The 22,694-nt window shown below is 38.6% G+C and overlaps 2 protein-coding genes across 10 annotated transcripts in view; one reads left to right on the top strand and one right to left on the bottom strand.

Moving 5' to 3' along the window:
- The window catches only part of HPS3 (HPS3 biogenesis of lysosomal organelles complex 2 subunit 1), a 38,363-nt gene extending 36,942 nt beyond the window's left edge, over window positions 1-1,421 (top strand). For 3 of the 5 annotated variants that reach the window (XR_012380186.1, XR_003209998.2, XM_025880802.2), the window contains one exon: window positions 1,193-1,421. Coding sequence is in view for 2 of the 5 variants with exons in the window: in XM_025880802.2 (XP_025736587.1) it covers window positions 1,193-1,323 (131 nt within the window). In the remaining 3 variants the exon portion in view is untranslated. Of the gene's footprint in view, window positions 1-1,087 lie in introns of all 5 variants that reach the window. The other 2 variants (XR_003210000.2, XM_025880810.2) reach the window with 1 other exon arrangement.
- LOC112830711 (ceruloplasmin) overlaps window positions 1-22,694 on the bottom strand; it is a 58,307-nt gene that overhangs the window by 8,531 nt on the left and 27,082 nt on the right. For 2 of the 5 annotated variants that reach the window (XM_025880740.2, XM_073898695.1), the window contains 9 exons: window positions 18,973-19,123; window positions 17,528-17,740; window positions 16,790-16,997; window positions 14,852-14,991; window positions 13,586-13,714; window positions 10,771-10,877; window positions 9,094-9,310; window positions 8,553-8,692; window positions 7,273-7,435 (listed from right to left, as the gene is read on the bottom strand). In XM_025880740.2, coding sequence (XP_025736525.1) covers window positions 7,273-7,435; window positions 8,553-8,692; window positions 9,094-9,310; window positions 10,771-10,877; window positions 13,586-13,714; window positions 14,852-14,991; window positions 16,790-16,997; window positions 17,528-17,740; window positions 18,973-19,123 — 1,468 coding nt within the window. Of the gene's footprint in view, window positions 1-2,319; window positions 2,885-7,272; window positions 7,436-7,514; window positions 7,947-8,552; window positions 8,693-9,093; window positions 9,311-10,770; window positions 10,878-13,585; window positions 13,715-14,851; window positions 14,992-16,789; window positions 16,998-17,527; window positions 17,741-18,972; window positions 19,124-22,694 lie in introns of those variants that run through there. The other 3 variants (XM_025880758.2, XM_073898687.1, XM_025880782.2) reach the window with 3 other exon arrangements.

Below are 22,694 nucleotides of genomic sequence, written 5' to 3'. Positions count from 1 at the left end.
TTATTCTTGGAGTTATAACCTATATTAGCCCCTCACTGGTTGGCAGAAGAGGAGGATTGGGCAGTGGCAAGATTTTTGTTGCCTCTATAACCTCAATACTGGCCCCCAACTCAGTTTTTTTAAACTTATGATACTATTTATAGACTCCACATTTAGGCTAAGAATAAACTGGTTTGATAGGGAAGTATTGATAATTCATGTTTTTCATACGAGTTTTGCAAACTATTTAGTAGTCATTGTTTATTGTTTCTATTAATATTTTAGATATGCATCATTGTATTTTATTTAATTCTCAAAGGACTCTAGAAGCTAGCAGTTGGTACCCCCTCATTATAGTTGAAGAAACTGGGACTCTTAAGTGACTTTCTTAAAGTCACAGAATCTGTCTGATTCCAGAGTTCGGGATCTTTCTCATACATCACAGCTGACCCATTCATTAACTTTTTAGCAACATGGGCATGTTTTGTGTAAGGGATGCTTTAGGTTGCTGAATATTAGAGAGATGACTTTGGATGGATGCACACACATCTGAGCAAGAGATTTTATATTTTGGTCACTCTGCAGATAGAGTAAGTGGTGGGCAGGTGAGGATCACACAGGGAATGGCGCTGGTGTTTATTGCCAACACTGTTCTTAAGTGTCACCCCCTCTCTTCCCAGCAGAGGGCAGCATGTATGTATCAAGAAGCAGTGGAATCATTAAAATTATAAAAATGTTTCCTAAATCCCTTAGTAATTGAGGATGTACACGAGAGTACCTTATTTTACAGTTTGAAAAAAATGGTCATGAAATCTCATAGTAGAGAGGAGCTGATTTAGGAAAATGTCATCCATCAATTAGTAGTGTCTCCTGTCCCAGCAATCTTTATAAATTAGCTGCAGTGTAGCCCTAACATTAAAGACAGTGTCCAAATTATTTTAGTTTTCTTTAGAGGCTAATAAAAGCATGTTGAAAAATAATGCAATGAAGCAGTAAATCAAAATTGCATGGATCTAATATAAAATAAAATTCAGAGCATTTTAGAAAGAATGAATAAGAAGTAGTCTGTGAATTTGAAAGACCAATCTTTTTTTTCTTCCTGTTGTAGTTATAACATTTTGTTGCCTGACCTCGCTTCCAATTGGTTGAGTGATAAGAAAATTGAATGAAAGACAGGCTTGCAGTTCTAACTCAGATACTGTCCTACCAACAGAAACGTTGTCAGTTGTTGCGGTGGAGCTAGAACTGAGGGATTTCCTGAATGTCCTCCCAGAAGATGGCACTGCAGCATTTTTCTTGCCATATCTTCTTTATTGCAGTCGAAAGAAAAAATCATTGACTTGAAGGTATCATTTGAAAAATACCACAATGCCATGGAAGACTGACTTTTAAAAACAACTGAATGTCTAGTAAAAATGTAAATAAAGGATTTTCATATCGAATATGTACATTGGTTGCAGATGCTTTCAGGCTGCTTATGTTACCATGAAGTGGTATTATTAGTTTGGTACTTTATGACCTGCATCCAGAATGTAAAAAAAAAAAAAGCTACAAAACTTAAGAATTTTCTCAAAGAAGGCATATGTTTTTAGAAGTAGACACTGACTTTTATTCCAAGGAACATCAAATCAGTGTTGTTAGAGAAGTGACAATCTTTTTCACGCCAGAAACACAAAGAAACATTTGGTGGGTATGTTTGAAAGAATGTCACTCCAAGTGGTCCCAAATTTAGTCTTCTTGATTTTTCCAGATTTCTCAATTAGGTCTCTTCTCCTCCTTCTCCTCCTTCTTCTTGAATAGTTTTCTTTGAGAAAGAGGTTAATGTTTTCCCACAGTAAGATTTCAAATTTTACTTTTTTGTTACTTTTAAAACTCATGCTGTGGTTTCTCCCTGAATCAATGAAGTAGAAATTTACAAAGTTAGTTGTCTTCTTGTCTGGCCATTAACATAATTTGTTGGATGCATGTTTTTCAGCCAAAGCCTTGTTTCTGTTTTTTTTATTGGTGTACTTTTGCTCTTTTAGCTAGAGTATATGTGAAAATAAAGAAATATATCATTGTATTCACAATTGTGTCTTCTTTTTCAGCCTCTTATTAAACAATTTTGAGTCCAAGTTCAGCTCATTGATAGTGTGCTTTGACTTTACTTAAGACTGGCCAAAAGCTACTCACCCAGCATCTGCCACAACTGTATTTTGAAACTTTTCTCCTGGTGTTAGTGTTCATCTTTACCAGGATTTAAGCTGTACAATTGTTTGTCAATTTTGCCTTTCTTCAGTTCCAGATTATTCTCCTTTTGACCATCTCTTCAAGGGTTCACAAAATCCAGATAGATTGGCATTATTTTAATTTTTTATTTTACCTTGTTTTATTTCATTTTAAAAATTTATTTTATTTAAAAAATTTAATTTTTAATTTATTATTATTTTAAAATAATTTTTTACTTTCTCTACACCTATGCCCTCATGTCCGCTGATTCATTAAGAATGATATCAGCACCATGTTAAAGGGATTGATGGGAAGCCAATGGTTGAAAACATTTCAATGAATCTTAATAGCAATCTTTGAAGAACCATCAAGGACAACATCTGGTCACAGATTTTGGGGGTGGGGGTGGAGAATACAGTTTTATAAAGTCCTGGTGGTGATATGAAGGACTTATGTAAATCAATAATAATTGTATTAGAGTCAGTCATGTGTCTGTTGATCTTTTCATATGAAACAAAGTAACAGTTTCCGCCACAAATACATGAAAGTGTATGTTTTCAGTCTTTTTTTTATGCTTATAGCCATTCCAAAGTAAACTTTTTCTTCAGCACTTTCACGTACATTGTTATGAATCATTGTTTTTTTCTTTTTTTTTTCCACTTATCACCAATTTATTTCTTTCAGCCAGACTTGGTCTCTATAGAAAAAGAAATTTTAAGACCATTATAAACAATACAGTGGTCCCCCCTTATCCACGGCTTCAGTTACCCATGGTCAATGTAGTCCAGGGGCAGGTGTTCCTCAGATCAATAGTAGCTTAATGCTGTGTCACAATGCCTACGTCATTCACTTCATTTCATCTTATCATGTCGGCGTCTTATCATCTCACACCATAACAAGAACAAGAAGGATCACTATATCCTGAAGGATCAGGATGAGATGTTTTGAGAGAGAGAGAGAGACCACATTCATGTAACTTTTATCACAGTATATTATTAAAATTATTCTGTTTTGTTATTGTTGTTAATCTTTTACTGTGCCTAATTTATAAATGAGACTTTATCATAGGTATGTATGTACAGGAAAAAAATAGTATATATAGGTTCAGCACTATCCACGGTTTCAAGCATCCACTGGGGATCTTGGAACATATCCCCTATGGATAAGTGGGGTGACTACTCTATATGTCATATGGTTTAAATGTATTCTCATTTTTTAATATTAGTTTTAATTATTCTTAATTCATTTCTGTTTTTCCATTTTTTTGTTTTCTTTTTATTTAAAATCAATTCATTAACATATAGCGTTTTATTAGTTTCAGAGGTAGAGTTTAGTGATTCATCAGTTGCATATAACACCCAGTGCTCATTACATCAAGTGTCCTCCTTAATGCCCATCACCCAGTTACCACTTACCCCACCCTCCTCTCCTTCAGCCACCCTCAGTTTGTTTCCTATAGTTAAGAGTCTCTTATGGTTTGTCTCCTCTGATTTCATCCCATTTTATTTTTCCTTCCCTTCCCCTATGTTCATCTGTTTTGTTTCTTAAATTCCACACGAGTGAAATCATAGGATATCTGTCTTTCTCTGACTAACTTATCTCGCTTAGCATAATACCCCCTAGTTCCATCCACATCATTGCTACTGGCAAGATTTCATTCTTTTTTGATGGCTCAGCAATATTCCATTATATATATATATATATCACATCTTCTTTATCCATTTATCTGTCGATAGACACCTGGCAGCAATGTCCATTTTTTTATATATTTAAAAACATGTCTCATTTTAGTACTGCTTTATTTAAAGAAAATTTACTTTGCTCCCTGCAAGATCTTCATTAATTATAAAGGGGAAAATAGTAACTTTATAGTAAAGAAACCTGGCAGAAATCTCCTTAATCAAACTCTCAAAGTTAACATAATCAGTAAGGGAAAAAAAACATCTTGTGCCTCTTGACATGTGTACAGAGAAAAACGATATCACTTCTGTAAGAATCTTGCCAAAAAATGTATAACCTGAATCTAATTATGAGGAAACATTAGAGAAACCCAAATTGAAGGACATTATACAAGTGGCTGCCCTGTATTCTTTAAAAATGTCAAAGTTGGGGCACCTGGGTGGCTCAGTCCATTGAGCGACCAGCTCTTGATTTTGGCTCAGGTCATGATCTCAGGGTCATGAGATCAAGCCCCGTGTCGGTCTCCATGCTCAGTGGGGAGCCTGCTTGAGAGTCTCTCTCTCCTTCTCCCTCTGAGTCTCCTCCCGGCCCCAGCTCTCTCTTTCTCAAATAGATAAGTAAATCTTGAAAAAACAGTCAAAGTTATAGAAGACAAAGAAACTGTTCCAGACTAAGAAGACAAGCCAACTGAACACAAGGTATGAGTGGGATTTTCTTTTTCTGTGAAGAATGTGATTAGAATAATTTGTGAAATTTGAAAATGGTCTGTAGTATTGAATCATCTTTAATTTCCTAATTTTGATAGGTGTATTATGTTTCTATATAACAATACCCTTATTTTTAGGAAATATATATTTACTATATATGTTTATTTAACTTTATATATAACTTTATATATATATATTTACTATTGTATGTGTGTTAGAGAGGGAAGAGGGTCGGGGGCAGATAGGAGAGAGAACAGGAAGCAAATATGGCTATGTAAAATGTTAACAGTTGGAGAATTTGGGTGAAGGGTATATGGGAATTTTTTGTACTATTCTCACAACTTTTCTGTAAGTCTGAAATTATGTCCAAAAAAGTTTAAAAATTCCTTTTCATTGAATTAACAGGTGGTTAGATATTTACCAAGCAGAGTATTGGATTGGATTGGGGTAGTTACTAGAAATACAGAATATACAGTCCCTGCCTGAAAGTACCTGAAAGCTAGGCAAGCTTTTTTTCCTCCCGACCCCCCTAAAATGTTATCTGACTGGAGTAGAAATGTCACAGTCTAAAAAAAAGTACCTTTTATATTTATCAGAGAAGGTCTTTATTACGCTTCCTCTGGTAGGGGAAATGAAGCATTACATTTAGTATATATCAGGATATCTACAGTTATTTTCTAGTGATTTTTTTCATTGTGGTGGAAATTGCCTGTCTCCTGGTGCATAATATTGAACAATTTTACTCTAACCTTCTGTGCTCCCTTTTCTGTGTCAGAGTAGACAGAAAATTTTCTAAGATTCAGAATTAATGTAGACTTACCCAAAGCTTTATCAAACTTTCATTTAAAGATAATTCAGACTGGTAAACATGGCTCCCCATCTTTCTGTTTATAGTTCAAGCTATCTTTTTTGTTCATTACCCCTTCTTGCGGTCTATACAATACCTTTTCCTTTCGTAGAAGCCGATTTCTCTTTAATCTTTTCCCCAATGTGTGTTTTCCCTTCCCGTTTGCGATTTATTCTACAGTTTTCTCTAAGGCTTTAAGAACAATCTCCCTTCTCTTAACCAAGCAATCCTCTCCCTCTCCTTCCAGGCTAATTCCCCAGGAGGAATCTTGACAGTGTCTGGGTGTGCATGATTAGCCTGCAGCCGCATCCTCTGCACATGAGGCATTTGCACACATGTATTTCCAGAATGCCTCCCTCCGTGCTCCCTCAGAGCAGGATCCATCGTTTTGTGTGGTGGCTTACGTGTGTGCTGATGTTCTTTAAACACTGCAGTTTTCTTTCTCATGTTTGACTCTTCACCTTGTTCCGTAGTGACTGGCATTGAACCCAGCGATTTATTTACCTCTGCCAGTCTTTGGCGTTCTGGTACTCCCAGTCCCACTCTTTGTAATAAAGGCTTTAAGAGAACCGTTTTTCACGTTACGAGGTGTCTGTGTAAAACCCGGGAGCAGAAATGAAAACTTGTCGTTTGCACTCACGGTTGATCTTTGAGTGACTTTTAATTTTTGAGAGATTTATTTCTATATTTTCTTCCACTTATATGTCCTCTTTAATGCCCGTTTTAAAGAGGAAATACATTTAAAACAAAGGCATTGTTTTCTCTACATCATTTCCCCCTGTTGGATTGGCCATCGCCAATTCCAACAATTCTGAACTCAGAAGACCCAAGAAACACCAAAGCCTGCAACCACACAGCAGGATTTCACTCTGTAGAACACATTTTGTGACTATTTACCCAGGAAAGGGCTGTTCCTTCTCCTGTGTTTCCTGTGCTTCAGGAGGGAGTATTATTGCTGGGCTGGGGGAAACATGGAATTTAGATTCAATTTTTTTTCCTGGATCTTTGCTATAGTCTGAACGTTGGTGTCCCCCCAAATTCCTATGTTGAAAACCTATTGCCCATGGTTGACAGCAACTTGGTAGGGCCTTTGGGAGGTGATTGGGTCATGAGGGTGGAGCCCTTGTGAATGGGATTAGTGCCCTTGTCAAAGAGGCCCAAAGAGCTAGCTTGTCCCTTCCACCATGCAAGGATAAAATGAGAAGTCTGTAACCAAGAAAAGGGCTGTCACCCAACCATGCTGGCAACCCGATCTCAGGTTAACAGCCTCCAGAAATGTGAAAATAAATATATGCTGTTTATAAACTACCTAGTCCGATATTTTGTTAGAGCAGCCTGAATGGACTAAGACAATCTCTGACAAACAATAATCAATAATACTTCCCCTCACCCCTAGAAGTAGAGAAAGATATTGTTTCTGCTGATTGACTATTTAAAATTATATTGATTTGGGGGGGGAGGAGTTTCTTGTGTACCAGACCTAGAAAAAAGTTAAATGTTTTCTATTAAGAAAGAAATTAAACTCTAAATGTGTCTTTTGTTAGTCTTTTGGTAAATGACACAACCACTCCCTTATATCAGTTTTAGGAATAATTGCACTGCCTTAAATTAGTGTCATTTGTATTAGCTGAGAGACTTCTGGTGCTGTTATCAGTACCAGCTTTTGGAGGCTAAGCAGTATCCCACACCATTTAGCAGTAAAAAAAAATTCCTATTTGGAGGTAGGAAAGGAAGAAATGAGGGCAGTTGAATTCACGAATGCTTCATACTGGGGGAAGTATTTAGGCAAAGTAGTGCATCTTAATTATAGTCATGCTGTGTGACTTCTAGAATTACTAACTCGATATTCACCTTCATTTGGTAGAACCGTGTAAGTAGTCTCCATTCCAGCATGAATGTGGTCAGTCACATGGCAGTGGAGTAACCAGATTCCAGGTGTCCTTGGAAACATTTCTAGAGTTTGGTATGTCCCAGGGAAAATGTCAAAGACATCAGAGCTATAAATGCCCCTGTGCTTAATTAGAAAAATGACAAATATTATATAATGTTTATTATATGTGAGAGTTCATTCAAATAATCTTTCATTGGCCAGCTCAGGGATATTGGGAAAAGTGGATGCATCTGTTAAAGAAAAAAGAGAGAGACCCCGCACATTTGTGTGTCCGAAACAAACAGTGAGGCATGTGGTCTTGGTACTGCTAAATGCCTGGCAGGAGGGGCCACGAAGTGGGTGTGAAGGGGAGATGTGATGAGAGTCCATTCATCCATTAGGACCACCTGGCCCCTCTAACACTTCAAATCCAGTTTGTCTTTTATCAGAGTGCTTGAGTTATATAAGGGAATTTAGCTGTGGCCTCGTTTTGGTCCTATCTCACTTTTGCTGAAGCTCTTCTAGATTAGCTGGTCTGTGAAACTTTATGGCAGGGAGGGGAATGCAGGGCAGGAAAGGAGGCCCATGGAGAAGCCAGAACCAGAGGCAGTTCAGGTCGAGTCTAGACTAGACACAGAGTAGTTGGGGGGTATTTCTGCAAGGACAGAATTGAAAGTCCGCTAAGAATATAACATCTACGTAAAGCAAATACAGATAACAAAATGGCCTTTTCTGCAATGGGCTTTGTGGTAGTTTCTAAATTTTCTACATTAACTCAAAGGTAAGAAAAAGAGCTTTTGACTCCTGCTGAAATCGACACTGGGTGAGAAGCAGAAGTAGCGTCGAGATCTAGAGACTGATCAGTTGCCCGACACCAAAATGATAAACTTGTTCACTTTAGGCTGTTTAAGATTCAGAAGTTAGAACTGGTAAAGCTTATAATGAAGTCTTGGCTCTACTCTCTGATCCATCATTATGTGAACATACCTAACCTCTCTGCTAACAATTCTATTCAAATGCCTTGGCCAGCAATATGTGAGCAGAATTCCACGAAAACCCACTAAAACTATAAATCCAATGTAGAGCCCAATTTGTAACAAAGGTTGGTAACAGCAACTGAAATTGCTGTGTGGCACACGCTTTGAAAATAATTTAGTTGTCTCTTGAAACTTTTTTTTCATGAGTCTCAGGAAATATTTTCTTCATTTGTATTAAAACATTTTCCAATAGAGCAAGAATAATGACCGTGGATCACTCTTACCTGGTACCTGAAGCTGTGGCCATGAAAATGTACCGAGTGCAAGTCGATTTCGTTGCCCATTCCCATCAGATACCAGTTGACTTCATCTCCCACGTGCATCGTGAGGCCTTGCAGGTTCCCAAACATTCTTCCATTAATAGCTGGGGAAATCACATGATTTTTTTTTTAAATTACTTTTAAGGATATTTTAAATCAATGGCTGTTTCACTGAGCATATGATTACTAGGTTAATATATGAATCTTTTTGAGGTATTGGAAGTTATTTCACTATAGACAGGGAAATGAATACTTTAGGGTCAATAAGATCACACTGCTTTTCTAGTCCTTTAGCACCAAAAGCTGTAATCCTAATTGTGAATTTAAAAGAGAATGAGACTTTGGAATGGGGAGAGAAGTTAATAGGTGGTTTTTCTTTGAACAGAAGTCTACCTCACATACAGCGTGAGGCAGAACTGGTTTATTATAAAATGAATAGTCTCCAAACTAATTTTATTTGAAAGAAGAAAAGGGGGAACATAGGGCTGAAATAAATGTCTCATACCATGCATTTTATTGCTTTCTATGAATTCCTCATTGTCTTTGTTTACTTTCTCAGGGTGTTCAGAGTATGTTTTGATGTTGTCATCTATGTACCAGGATTCATTTTCATCAAAAACAAAAAACAGAAGGGAAAATTCCAGTTTTGTGATGGGATTGAATACTTTCGTGTAGTGTCTCCGGCAAACAATCAGTGGGCCAATTAATCCACTATAGAGATCCTGAAAACAAGCAAAAACTTTGGTCATCTTTGTGATAGAAGTCAGCATTTCAGAGAACTGGGACCTCGGGAATTTCAGAGGGACTGATTTAAGTCGTAGACTTTGCCTAATGTGGTGCTGTCAGGTCAGTCACTTTACACTTGTGGATAAGTTGGACTAATGGTGAGTAGTAGATAGGTCAAATGGGTGATGCTGAAGTAACAGAAGTGTGTGCAGGGGCCAAATATTGGCTCAGCTAATGAGCAGCAATTTAAAAGAACCCCAAACAAATGGTGTTGGTTGGCCTATTCCATAAATCAAGCACTGTGCTAGTCTCTAAAAATCCAGAGATGAATCAAACAAAGCCCGTGCCCTCCAGGAACTCAGTCTAGTAGAGAAAAAATGGAGGAGGAAGAAATGCATCACTTGTTGCGATGGAGGTACATAAGGTGCTAATGAACACAGAGGAGGAAGACCACAACTGACAAATCTATGAGACATTTGGTTTGGCGGGGTGTCAGTAATGGCAGATTAGGTCTGGAAGGGTCTTTGAGCTCTATCATGTTCAGGAATTTTAGACTTTATCATATGGGTCATAGGGAGCCATTGAAAACTTGAACATGGCATGGCAACATATTTGCATTTTAGAGCAGTCATCCTAGTGGTGAGTGAAGGAAGGATTGAAGGAGGAAGAGACTGGAGTGTGGGAGGCCATTGCAGTAGTTAGGCAAATCACAAGGACCCGATCTATGGAGACAGAGAGAAGAAATAAACTGAGCTCTATGTAGGTGGGTGAATTGCCTGTGTGAGCCAGGGGGAAGAACTAGATACTTAATACCCAGGGTTCTAGCTTGAACAAATGAGTAGATTTAGAACTCGTGGTGCCACTTATTGTAATAGGAAATACAAGAGGTGGAGGAAGATCTCTATTCCATGTTAGAGTTGCTGTGTTTCCAGTGCCGGTGGGACATGCTGATGGAGATGTTCAGTAGGCTGGTATATAAACAGGTCTGGAGCTCAGGAGAGAGATTTGGACTCGAGATTTAATTCTACAAAAGAATCTTGGAACAAGTTCTGATTTGCAGTTGTTGAGTGTGTTTTGTTGGCTTTGAAATATTCAGTAAAATAGCTTTAGTTGTGCTAGTACTGAGATCAACACTTTTATTATCATTAATAGAGCTCTGAGATCATGTACCTCAGTTCTTTGGTTTTAATGTATTTTTATGTCAAAAGGGAAATAAAACACTGTACTTATTAATATTTGATTCTGTGTTACCCATAATCAGCAGTCATAGGGTTAACACACAACTCTATCCTTAAAAAGAAACAAACCAAAAAATGAAACCAAAGTGAATTGTAGAGAAGCTTCCTTTCCTGGGATTTTAAGATAGAATTGGATCACAGGAAAACTCTAATCTCATCTTCCTTCAACTACGTGTCTAATTTGGGGATTTTCACAAAACAAATGATTTAAAGTTTACCTTAACTTGATCCACAGTTGAATAGTAGGCCCATGGAATACAAGCAGAATCCTCTATTCCAGGTCCAGATCTATCTGGGATCTTCCATATGTAAGTGTGACTTTCACCTAAATAAATCAAGTGTTAATGTATCTGGTTATATTTGGTATATATTTGAGATACACACACAGACAACACACTAAGTCTTGATAACCAGTGACCTAGAAACTGGAAATGTCAAGGTAATTAGTGTTAAAAAGTAGTAGCACTCAAAATTGTTTTCAGGGATTTAGTGTTAAGATAAACTGTAAGACATACTTTTAGATCTTCTTTGTCAGTTATGAATTAACTAACCACGACACACACATGCAATACCACCAAGCCAGGATGTGGCAATACCAATATCACAATTTGAAGGAACTTTGTAACAGATCTTTTTTTAGCTTGAAGTCTGTTTCTGTAAAACACTGTTTTCAACCGTCAAGTGATTTCTCCCAATGCGAGCACCTTCCCCAAGCCTTCTCTGTGTTTGTACCTGCATGCCCTGTGTCATTCCCTTGGCCTCAACTTCGCCTTCCTTTTCTCCTTTTTTACCATTATCCCTAGTGATTCCAGAATTCCTGGTGAGGAGCCATTAGCTCTTGGGATCTCCTGGGTCACTGACTTGTCACAATGACCTCTTCTTGGGTCTGTCCCATTCTGTCATACCATACGCTGTTCTGTCCCAGCTCTGTCACATACAGGACACTGTCACACCCTGGACCTTGACACTTTGAAGGTAGCCAGTTGCTCTACCCTCCTAACTTGCCAAGGCCTTGACCCTCTTCCATGTGCTCTGGGCTCTTCCCCGGGCTGATCTCTGCTTCCAGTCACCTCAGGATTTCCTGTCCAGCAGCTCACCAGACCTTGACTTTTAGCTGTGGCCACTCACCATCCACTCCATTTATGTAGACCTCACTGTTACATATGCTGTCAGACTTTCGTTAGCCAGACTCTGACAAACCTTTTCTAGGGAATCAAGCAGGACAGGAGGGATGGTCTCAAGGGATGTGGTAGACTTTTTCCTTTTTCCTCAAGTCCCCCACCCCTACACTGTCACCCTTTTTCTAAGCAGAATCTTTCACTGAGAATATAAAGCATAGATTCACCACCTGAACATATCATCTCTTCATCTACACTCTTCATCTCATAAGCCAAAAAATAATGTTTCCTTCTCTTCTCCATTCCCCCACCTGCTCTGCCACCCATGGTGGATGTCCAAAACCCTGGCGCTGTCCTTGACTCCTCCTTCCCTAACGTTCCCTAATGCCTGATCTTTCAGCAGGGATTGTTAGCACCACCTTTAAAATACAACCAGGATATGACAATTTACCACCAAAAGACCAGCTGCTTCTACCCTGGTCCACGTCTCATTTTTTTAACCCAGATTATTGCAATAGTCCTCTAACTGTTCCTTGATTCTAACCTGTTTCTGCAGTCACTTACCCACACGTCAACCAGAAGAGGCCTTTATAAAGTGTTCCTCAGATCATAAACCTCCAGCTTGGTTAAGAGTATAAAATGTAAGGTTCTAACCATGGCCTCGAGGGTTCCCTTTCCTCCTACTGCATCCAGCCCCCTGCCCTCCCTGGATCTCATCTCACATTCTGTCCCCTGTTTGCTCTGCTCTGGCCTCTGGCCTCTTTGCTGTTCCCATTTCCAGGCCTGCAGTGCTCTTCCCCCGTAACTCCCTGTGGCTCATGACTTACTATTTAGGTGTCTTCACAAGTGGCACCTCCTCAAAGAAGCCCTCCTGATCACCCTACCTAAAATAGCACTCTTGTTACTTCCTCTCTCTCATCTGCTTTAATCTTTTTCACAGGACTGTTTATAAATTAATACTATGTAATTTGTTTATCTCTTTTGGAAGAATGTGAGTCACAAGGGCAGGGCTTTTTATTTCTAATGCCCTGAATTGACACGAGCAACTTTATGGCGTAATTTATTTTTTCTCACCCATTTTTTCTCAATTGCCATATTGGGGAACTGCTAAATTACTAATAAATGGTGCTTTCCTAGAAGCCAACTTTCCAACTAATAGAAGAAAAATATAGTTTTAATTAAAGGAAACACACACGTGTATTTAACCTCTTCCAGCTTTTGCACTGTGTTAATTGAAGTTACTGAGTTTCTAGTACATGCCAGATACTGGGCTAGAATTGGGGGATTTAAAATTCCACGTGGCAGTCTCTGCCCTTAGGACCCTGCCTTCAGCTACAGTCATGGAAACATTCAACCACACACAATGTGCGGTAAATGTTGTCTGGGCATGGAGAGATCATCTCTGCTCACTCCATCTTGAGTATTTGTATATGTCCAGTACTCGCAGATGTTTTCCTTACAGTTCTCCTGTGGGTCTCTCTCTCTTTCTCGCCCTCTCTCTCCTTCTCCCTTCCCTTCCCTTTCCTTTCCTTATTTGTGCATAGAGAAATATACACAGATATACCTCCTTGCATGCCTCTTTTATTTTTTTAAGATTTTATTTATTTATTTGAGACAGAGAGAGAGAGTGCAAGCTGGGGGTGAGTGGCAGAGGAGGAGGGAGAAGCAGACTCCCCCCTGAGCAGGGAGCCCAACATAAGGGCCAGTCCCAGGACCCTGAGATCATGACCAGAACTGAAGGCAGACTCAACCAACTGAGCCACCCAGGCACCTTAACCATCTTAACCACTTCCTTCTTCACTTCCTTAAGACACTCATTTGGAAGGAATATGTCTCTGATAACAGTCATTTGTGGAAAGCCTGTAAAGTCTATTAAAATACCAACCCCCTCTCCATCCTGCCCCACCATAAGTACCTGGTAAAGTTGGAGTAACTGTAGAACTCTCTGTTTTCACCCCATGGGCATGTATTGAGTAGGGCCTTGTGGCCATGTTTTTAAAGATAATTTTAACTATGTCTCCAACGTCTGCATGAAGTTGTGGACCTGGAAGAGCAAAAAAGAAGAGTGGTTTATATACCTATTGGATGAGAAGTTCTAACTCAGTAATAGAAGCAAAGATCAGGTAACTTTCTTAGCATGAAGGCAGGAGTGTGTGTGCTTCATACTATACTACTCTTGGATTTATACCCGGTCTCGGAGGATTCAGAATAAAAGTATGAGGAATGGTTGTCTCTATAAATGGAAACCAGGGGTGTATCTCTCATCAAGAGTCCTATGGGAGGTTTTGGCCTGAAAGTGCCCTGCAGGGCAATGACCTAATCCTGATGAGTCAGCAGTGACCCTACCCTGGCCAAGAGTCATTGGGTAGCACTTGCTCTCATTTCTCTGCATTTGGACTTCCAGGCCTTCCTGAGTGTGAATTTGTGGCATTTGGAAGGGTGGGTGGGGCCACCCCTCCCATTTCTACCTTCTTCTCTAGCCAATTTTAGCTTGTCTGCTGCTAAGAATTTCTACAACCCAGCAACAATGCCATTCCCCCTTGGGTGTCTTATTTCAGGGGCTGAGGATAACACACACCAAGGTATTCTGTTAGTATGGAAATATAGGGAGGTTGGGAGGGAAGTCCCCTGCACTTGATGATTTTCAAGAAAATTCCCAAGACCACTGTTGGTCAGGTTCTTAGACATTCTCTCTTAAAAGGATTCCTGAAAAATCGAAAGCAACTTTTCCCATGCCTTGTGTATGGTAACACTTTTTTCTTTCTTTATTTCCTTGTCTATGTGTACCTTTTTTTCTCTTGGAGTTAATCACTAGATGGCAATTTTAAAAGCAAATAGCTATGATTCGGGAGCCGGGAGAAAGGTGGAATAACAGGGAGAATTTGGTGAAGATTTTCATCAGAACTAATTTCTAGGAATTTCACCGAAACGACAGGCATCGATTTGATGAACACCAAATACATACAATTTCATTAGTATGTGTGATAATACATTGTTTCTGAGAAAAATAAGCAATATTTTGGTCATATTCTTCAGTAAACACAGGCTTCTCGTTTTTATTGCATAACTTTTATTTTTATTTGAATACCTTTGACTATGAACTGGGGAATTAAACCCTTGGACATGTACTCTCACTGCACATAGCCCCACATCACTACCCCACACCCGATGATTAGCGTACCTAGAATGCCCAGATGTTCTTCTTCAGCCTTTCTCTCCACGGGAACTCTGAACGTGCTGTCCGTGTATTGCCGATATGCAACCTTCTTGTACTTGGAGCCTATGTAAAACTCTTCCTTATCTAAAAATGCATTCGAAACACTTCAACAAAACACACACACAACTAAGGTTAGTACTTATCTTAATGAAAGTGGAAATTGAGTTTTAAATTTTGAATAAAAATATAGTTTTCACTCAAGTAATTATGCTGATTTTTAATAGCATTCTATTGATTTCCAGCAAGAAAGAATAAGACTTTAGAAATAGATAGACCTGGTAGAAAGTGCTCCTTTCTGGGAGTGAAGCCATCCGACACCTGTGCTGACTGGCACTAGCTAAAATGACCTCCAGCCAGTCATTGCCTGGTGGATCCTCAGTTTCCTCACCCCCAAAATGAAGTATGAGATGAGATGATCTCTAAAGTTTCTCTATAGCCCTAAAATTCTGAGCCCAGATTTCATCGATGAAGTGTTCTCTGATTCCTGCAGTGTTTCTGGTTTATAAGAGCCGAAATGGCCCAGTGTTTTCAGCCACTCCCTTTATCTTAAGTTTGCAATGACTCCTCATGGCCCCTGTACATTTTTCTTTTCCTCTTAAAGATTTTTATTTATTTATTTTAGAGAGAGAGAAAGAGATTGCAAGCAGGGAAAGGGACAGAGGGAGAGGGAGAGAGAGAATCCCAGAGACTCCCCACAGAGCATGGAGCTCGAAGTGGGTCTCGATCCCAGGACCCTGAGATCATGACCTGAGCCAAAATCAAGAGTTGGCTGCTCAACCAACCAAGCCACCCAGGTGTCCCAGCTCTTGTAATCTGTTGACTATTTTACCCCCCACCCCCTCTTAAAATAACCTTTTACTCCTTTATACTATAAATCATACTTCCCATCGAAGTCAAACTAACCAGCTAAGCTTTGCTTAGCTGTAGGTTACCAGAGATGTTGTGCACCCCAGATCTGAACACATGTCCATCCTGATCTCTCAGATCCTATCCATGAAAGGTTAGTGTGGGACATGTGAAATGATAGAGGGCAAAGTGGTTGGAAAAGTCTTCAAGAAGTCTCTGGTGATACTGCTTTACATGCAGTATCTGAAGCTTCAACAATGATGCTTTACTTATACTTATTCACAATGAACTTATTTTTTACATTTCCATAATGTCCACGTTATTGGTGGTTTTGAAGTGTATTTTCCTATAAGTTCTTAGAGAACAGAGACCATGTCTACTATACTGCCCTCAAGAATTTTCTTTTTAAAGATTTTATTTATTTATTTGTCAGAGAGAGAGTAAAGCAGGGGGAGCGGCAGGCAGAGACAGAAGCAGGCTCCCTGCTGAGTAGGGAACCCAATGCGGGACTCGTTCCCAGGATCCTGGGATCATGACCTGAGCTGAAGGCAGACGCTTAACCAACTGAGCCACCCAGGCATTCCTACTCTCAAGAATTTAAAATATTCTTCACACATAATAGATTTAAGAATATGAAAGAACAGATTACTGAACTGATAAGGAACTCTCTGGAGGAAAAATAAGAGAAGCAGCAAAGGGCTGATAAGGAAAATAATATTTTAGCTTTGAATTTAGGCATTAATTTTTGTTCAAGTTTGAAAGTCAATAGCAAGATAGGGCACGTGAATATAAGAAGACAATCCAACAGAAAAGAAAGGAAGATGAGTGACTACAAAGAATCAAATGAGACAGATGGAAATTTTCCTGTGAGAAAATTGCGAGAACAGAAATTAATGAGGAGAGGTTCCTGGGAAGCATTTTGTTATTGTTCCATTGTTACTGTTTAATGCAACTGTTTGTTTTTCTAAAATTTAGCATAATTCTTAATTCTCTGAAAGAGAAAACTAAAAAAAAACCAAACAAACAAAAACTGGGAATCAGAGTCTGGAGAATTACTTTTGTTCTTGTAGGAGATGCAGCTCCCGTTCCCATTCCCTGCTTGGGGAATAATCCCATTCCATCTCCACTGCTGCGATGTAGTAGGTCCTCTCTGCCAGGTAGAAGCTTGGATCATCAGACTCTTGCTTGCATTTGTTCACCGTGTACTTTTGCTTCATGCCTCCTGTGTAGTGATCGGTTGTCAGGCATTCAACTTCAAAAGTCCCTGGGATGGTAAATAAGAAAGCACATCACTCCTTTGCTCAGCACCTTCTATGGCTCCTCAACTCACTCAGAATCAACACCCAAGTCCTTAACGTGGCTCACCTGGATGATCACATCAGCTACCACTCACTCTGCTCCAATCACAGAGGCTTCTTTGCTGTTCTTAGAACAGGTCAAGTGTGTGCCTGCCTCAGGGCCTTTGCCCTTGCTGTTTCCTCTGCCTGGAACACTCCTCCCCGGAATAGCTACATAGCTCATGTCCTCACTTTATTCAAGCTTCTTGTTAATTGTCACCATCTCAGAGAATTGTTACCCACCTTCCCCCATCAGTTTCCAGCCCCTTTTCCTGCCCTGTTTTCCTTTATAGTACTTATAACCACTATATATATATGTATATATATATATATATATATATATATATATATATATATGTATGTATACTTGCTTGTCTGTCTCCCTGCATTAGAATTTCTAACCAAAATGACATGAATCCATTCAATGGAGACTTGTCTTGACTTTAAAGAAATGCACCTTCAGCATCAGGCTGCATGAGGAGTGTAACACTTGCTTGAGGGAAGAGGTTTGCTGTGTCTCTTCTTTCTCCTCTTGACAGATATGTGTTTCCGGTAAAGTAAATCCCATGTACATCAGCCTCATTTCCAGCACTGAATAAGTACCACATGACTGAATCTCCTTTGCACATGTTGAGACCAGGCTGATTCCCGTACATGAATCCATTCATGGCTGTAAAAGTTGGGAAATGGTATTTTGAAAGTGGTTTATCATCTCTCCTCCTACATGACAACCTCCCAGATTTTCCAGAACCAACTTTGTTGATCTAATTTTTGAAAGACCCGTTCATGCCTTCCCCTCCCCTTTGTCAGGAGTGTCTCTGCTGTACCCAGCACCCCCAGAGCAGTCCCTGGCTGGAAGCGGACTAGCCACTTCTTAGTTCTCTCAAGAGTCAGATTTATGAGCACCCAAATGAATGAATAATAACAGTTATTCCTGGGCACTGTAGACTGGACACATGTTTGTTGCTCTGGATGGAAAACTCTCCAATTCATCATGAATCATGGGGAGGAGTGAATGCAGGAAGTTTTCTCTCACTGCTGTTACTAATAGGTAATAGTCTTGACTTCTCCAAAATGTAAAAAATGCAAACTCAAAAGGAATGTTACCATGATTGTTACTAGTATTGATTCAATTAAAAAACAACATCAGTTTGTAACACAACTTTACATTTGTTTCCTCTTACTACAGTGATTTTCACATGCAGTCCATTAGCAGTGTGGGTATTTTGAACAATTAGCTCACTGTCTCTAAACCTCTGGAATTACACTGGAAACAAAAGAGAAAATCTGATGCTCGGGTTCAATTAAATAAAAATTTCTGGAGGTTGCCCTGAGCATTTAAAAAATAGTTTTAGCAGTTTTAACAAGACACCCAGGGGATTCTAATTTGTAGTCAAGGGTGAGAATCATTGAAGTTCATTGACGACAGAGAACATCTTTCTTCATTTTGAATAATAAAATGAGGCTGTCGCTATTAAACCACAGAGAATAGCATCTAATCCAGTAGTTCTCAAACTTACGCATATATCACCTGACGTAGAGGGTTTGTTAAATAGAGATTGCTGGCCCCACCCATAAAGTTTCTGGTTCAGTAGGTAGGAGTTGGGGCCCAAGAATTTGCATTTCTAACAAGTCCCTGCGTCATGCTAAAGCTGCTGATCCAGGGACAACATTTTAAGGACCATGCATCTAATTGATATATTTTATGTTTTATTATTCTAGATTAAGCAAAATGAAGAATAATTGACTGATACCTTAAATATCAATATTACCCTCAGAGTTGTATTTAATCGTTTGTTGAAAATTAATCAATGGGCAAAGCTATTAGCATTTTGGTTTCATTAAAAGCATTACATGAGCAGTACTGGAGTAACTTAATATTGGCAGATGGTGTATACTTACAGTGCATCTTATTAGATTCCTGAAAGTCTTCATCTTCCTTATTCACCAGATGAGGTGCAGTTGTAAACATTCTAATATTCTCATCCAGGAGTAAACTTTCATTCTCATCAAACACTGTGGGAAACAGGTAGAACTCCTTGTCTACATCTTTCTGTAAATCAAAACAAGAACAATGAGGTGAAGATAGGATAAGTGAAGTAGAAAGACTTCCATGCACACAATACTATTTGGGCACAAACTCACCAAAGGAAGGGTAAGAACTTTCCATTCCTCTTTGTAGATGGGTCTCATGAAATAGCCCAGTTGGTTACCAGAGTTTTCATTACTATCTGTGTAGTAGGTTTTTGGTTCAACATGATCTAAGTCCCTCTCAGCACCTACAAGTTCTGACTCCTCTCCCCACCTTCCTGCCAGTCATCTGGACAAACATTCTCACTTCCTGTCCCCCGTCCCTGGTGAAACATAAGCAAGCAGAGATGCTGTCTGGTCTACTGAAATGTTTCAGTAGTTCAGAAGAAGGCAATCAGTCTAAGAAATCAAAGCATATGAGCCCCTGAAAACTAGATCCTCCCTCAAAGAAAAGTTTAGAGATTATTGCATGTCTTTTTTCTGAGATAGATTTTTCTTTCAGAAGAAAAATATTATCAAATTTTTAAAATCCAACAAAAGCAGAGACCTGAAGGTTAGATCCTATTGAAAACTGAATCAGTGATGGAGATAATTTTTTGAAAAATTTATTTATTAGAGAGAGACAGCAGAGGGAGGGACAGAGGGAAAGAGAGTCTCAAGCAGACTCTGCGCTGAGCATGGAGTCTGATGCAGGACTTGATCCCATGACCCTGAGATCATGACCTGAGCTGAAACCAAGAATCTGACAATTACCTGACTATACCACCCAGGGGCCGCTGTGATGGAGATAATTTTAAGAAAGCTCCCCTAAATCAGAAGAAAAGATTCAAAGATGAAAAATATGTACACAGTAATGATTTCAGAAAAAGAGAAATTATAAAAGGGGAAAACATAATGATAATAAATAATAATGGAAATATTTACCACCATGAAGAGAAAATTTAGATTCAAAAGCTTCACTGAAAACAAGGTAAAAGTAGTCATAGAGATCTATGCTTAAAAATATTCTGGCAAAATTTTTCAGATTCAGACATAGACAAATCTCTACAATAAGTCATTCTAAAAGTGTTATCACAAACATTGGACTTCTGTAGTACAATAAATATCAGAAGAAGATGGAGTAGCATTTATGTTTTTGAGGGGAAAAGATTACGATAAAAAATTCTATACCTAGCAAAGAACAACAAAAATACATTCTCACATGTGTAGGGATTATAATAGAGGACTGCTACAGTCACTTGTATTCTGATCTATAGAGAAAACTTCAGTGAAAAGTTTACAGGTCATATTTTCTGATCATAATGCAACAAAACTAAAAAGTACTAATAAAGGAAGATCATATTTGATCCTAATAACTCTTAGAGAGGAAGCAAACATGAATTACTAAGTATTTAGTAAGCAACGTCCATGACAACAAGGCATAATGTATGGAATACACTAAACATATAAACTGAGAGTCTGAAATACTTTTATTTTTTAATTTTTTTACAGAGAGAGAGCTCAACACACACATGTGCACAGGGGTGGGGGGAGGGGAGAAGCAGAAGGAGAGAGAATCTTAAGCAGGTTGCACTCCCAGTGTAGAGCCTGACTTGAGGCTTGGTCTCATGACCCTGATATCATGACCTGAGTTGAAATCAAGAGTTGGCTGTTTAGCCAACTGAGTCACCCAGGTGCCCCAGAAATACTTTTTATTTTAAGTAAAACCAAATAAAAATAAATGTTTGTAAATATCTGAAAATTTTAGAAAAGTAAAATAAAAAAAAGGAGAAAGAAATTAATAAAGGCAAAAGAGGAACTTTTTAATAAATTAGAGCACAAATTAAAATGGTTAAACCTAAAAATTTATTATTTGAAAAGACCAATGAGTGGCGCCTGGGTGGCTCAGTTGGTTAAGCGACTGCCTTCGGCTCAGATCATGATCCTGGAGTCCCCAGATCGAGTCCCACATCAGGATCCCTGCTCAGTGGGGAGCCTGCTTCTCTCTCTAACCCTCCCCCCTCTCATCTCTCATGTACTCTCTCTCTCATTCTCGCTCTTTCAAATAAATAAATAAATCTTAAAAAAAAAGAAGAGACCAATGAAATACACAAATCTCTGGCAAGTCTAATAAAAGAAAAATGAGAGATAACCCAAATATAACACAATAGAACTGAGAAAGGAATATAACCACATATATGGGGAAGGAAAAAAAGATCATTATGTACAATAATAATAATTCTTCTAAGTTGACTTATAAGGAGGTAACTAAATAGACCAATATCCATAGGTGAAATAAAATGTGATTAAAAATATTTTAATAGACAAAAAAGAAAAAAGAAAAAGTAAAACCCCTAACTACTTCTTTTTAAAAGTCACACTGTTGAAATAATTTTACAGGCAATTTCTTTCAAATCTCTAAGGAGCAGATAATTCCTACTTATTTAAACAGTTCCAGAGTATTCAAAACATGGAACTCTTCCCAATTTATTTAATGAAGATAGTGTAACTATGATATAAGACCTAAGAAAGCACACAGAATCTAAAATAATATAACTTACAGCCTATGTGAGAAATTCTAAATAAAACACTATCAAATTCAATACACAAATATAAGTGAAAAAATATTTTAAAAAACCACAGTGCTCATACCACCAGCATTTTTCACAGAGCTAGAACAAATAATCCTAAAATTTGTATGGAACCCCTAAAGACCCCAAATAGCTAAAGCAATCCTGATCTAGAAAAGCAAAGCTGGAGGCAACACAATTCCAGACTTAAAGCTGTTATTACAAAGCTGTAGTCATCAAGACAGTACTATACTGGCATAAAAACAGACACACAGGTCAATAGAACAAAATAGAAAACCCAGAATTGGACCCACAGCTATACGGTCAACTAATCTTCGACAAAGCAGGAAAGAATATCCATTGGAGAAAAGACAGTCTCTTCAACAAATGGTCTTGGGAAGGGAAAACTGAACAGCAACATGCAGAAGAATGAATGTTTCTTACATCATATACAAAAATAAATTCAAAATGATGAAAGACCTAAGTGTGAGACAGGAAACCATCAAAATCCTAGAAGAGATCACAGGCAGCAACCTCTTTGACATTGGCTGCAGCAACTTCTTACTAGACACGTTGTTGGAGGCAAGGGAAACAAAAGTAAACATGAACTATTGGGACTTCATCAAGATAAAAAGTTTCTGCACAGTGAAGGAAACAATCAACAAAACTAAAAGGCAAACTACGGAATGGGAGAAGATATTTGGAAATGACATATCTGATAAATCTATAAAGAAGTTATCAAACTCAACACCCAAAAAACAAATAATCCAGTTAAGAAATGGGCGGAAGACATGAATAGTCATTTCTCCAAAGAAGACATACAAATGGCCAACGGACACATGAAAAATGCTTAACATCACGCATCATCAGGGAAATACAAATCAAAACCACCATGAGATATCACCTCACACCTGTCAGAATGGCTAAAATCAACAACACAAGACACAACTGGTGTTGGCAAGGACGCAGAGAAAGGGGAACCCTCCTACACTGTTGGTGGGAATGCAAACTAGAGCAGCCACTCTGGAGAACAGAATGGAGATT

Source organism: Callorhinus ursinus, unplaced genomic scaffold (assembly GCF_003265705.2).
Source record: "Callorhinus ursinus isolate GAN/ISIS: 27379988/994484 unplaced genomic scaffold, GSC_fseal_2.0 scaffold1, whole genome shotgun sequence".
In the NCBI taxonomy this organism is placed as follows: domain Eukaryota; kingdom Metazoa; phylum Chordata; class Mammalia; order Carnivora; family Otariidae; genus Callorhinus; species Callorhinus ursinus.
This window is presented reverse-complemented; position numbering and strand designations above follow the sequence as displayed.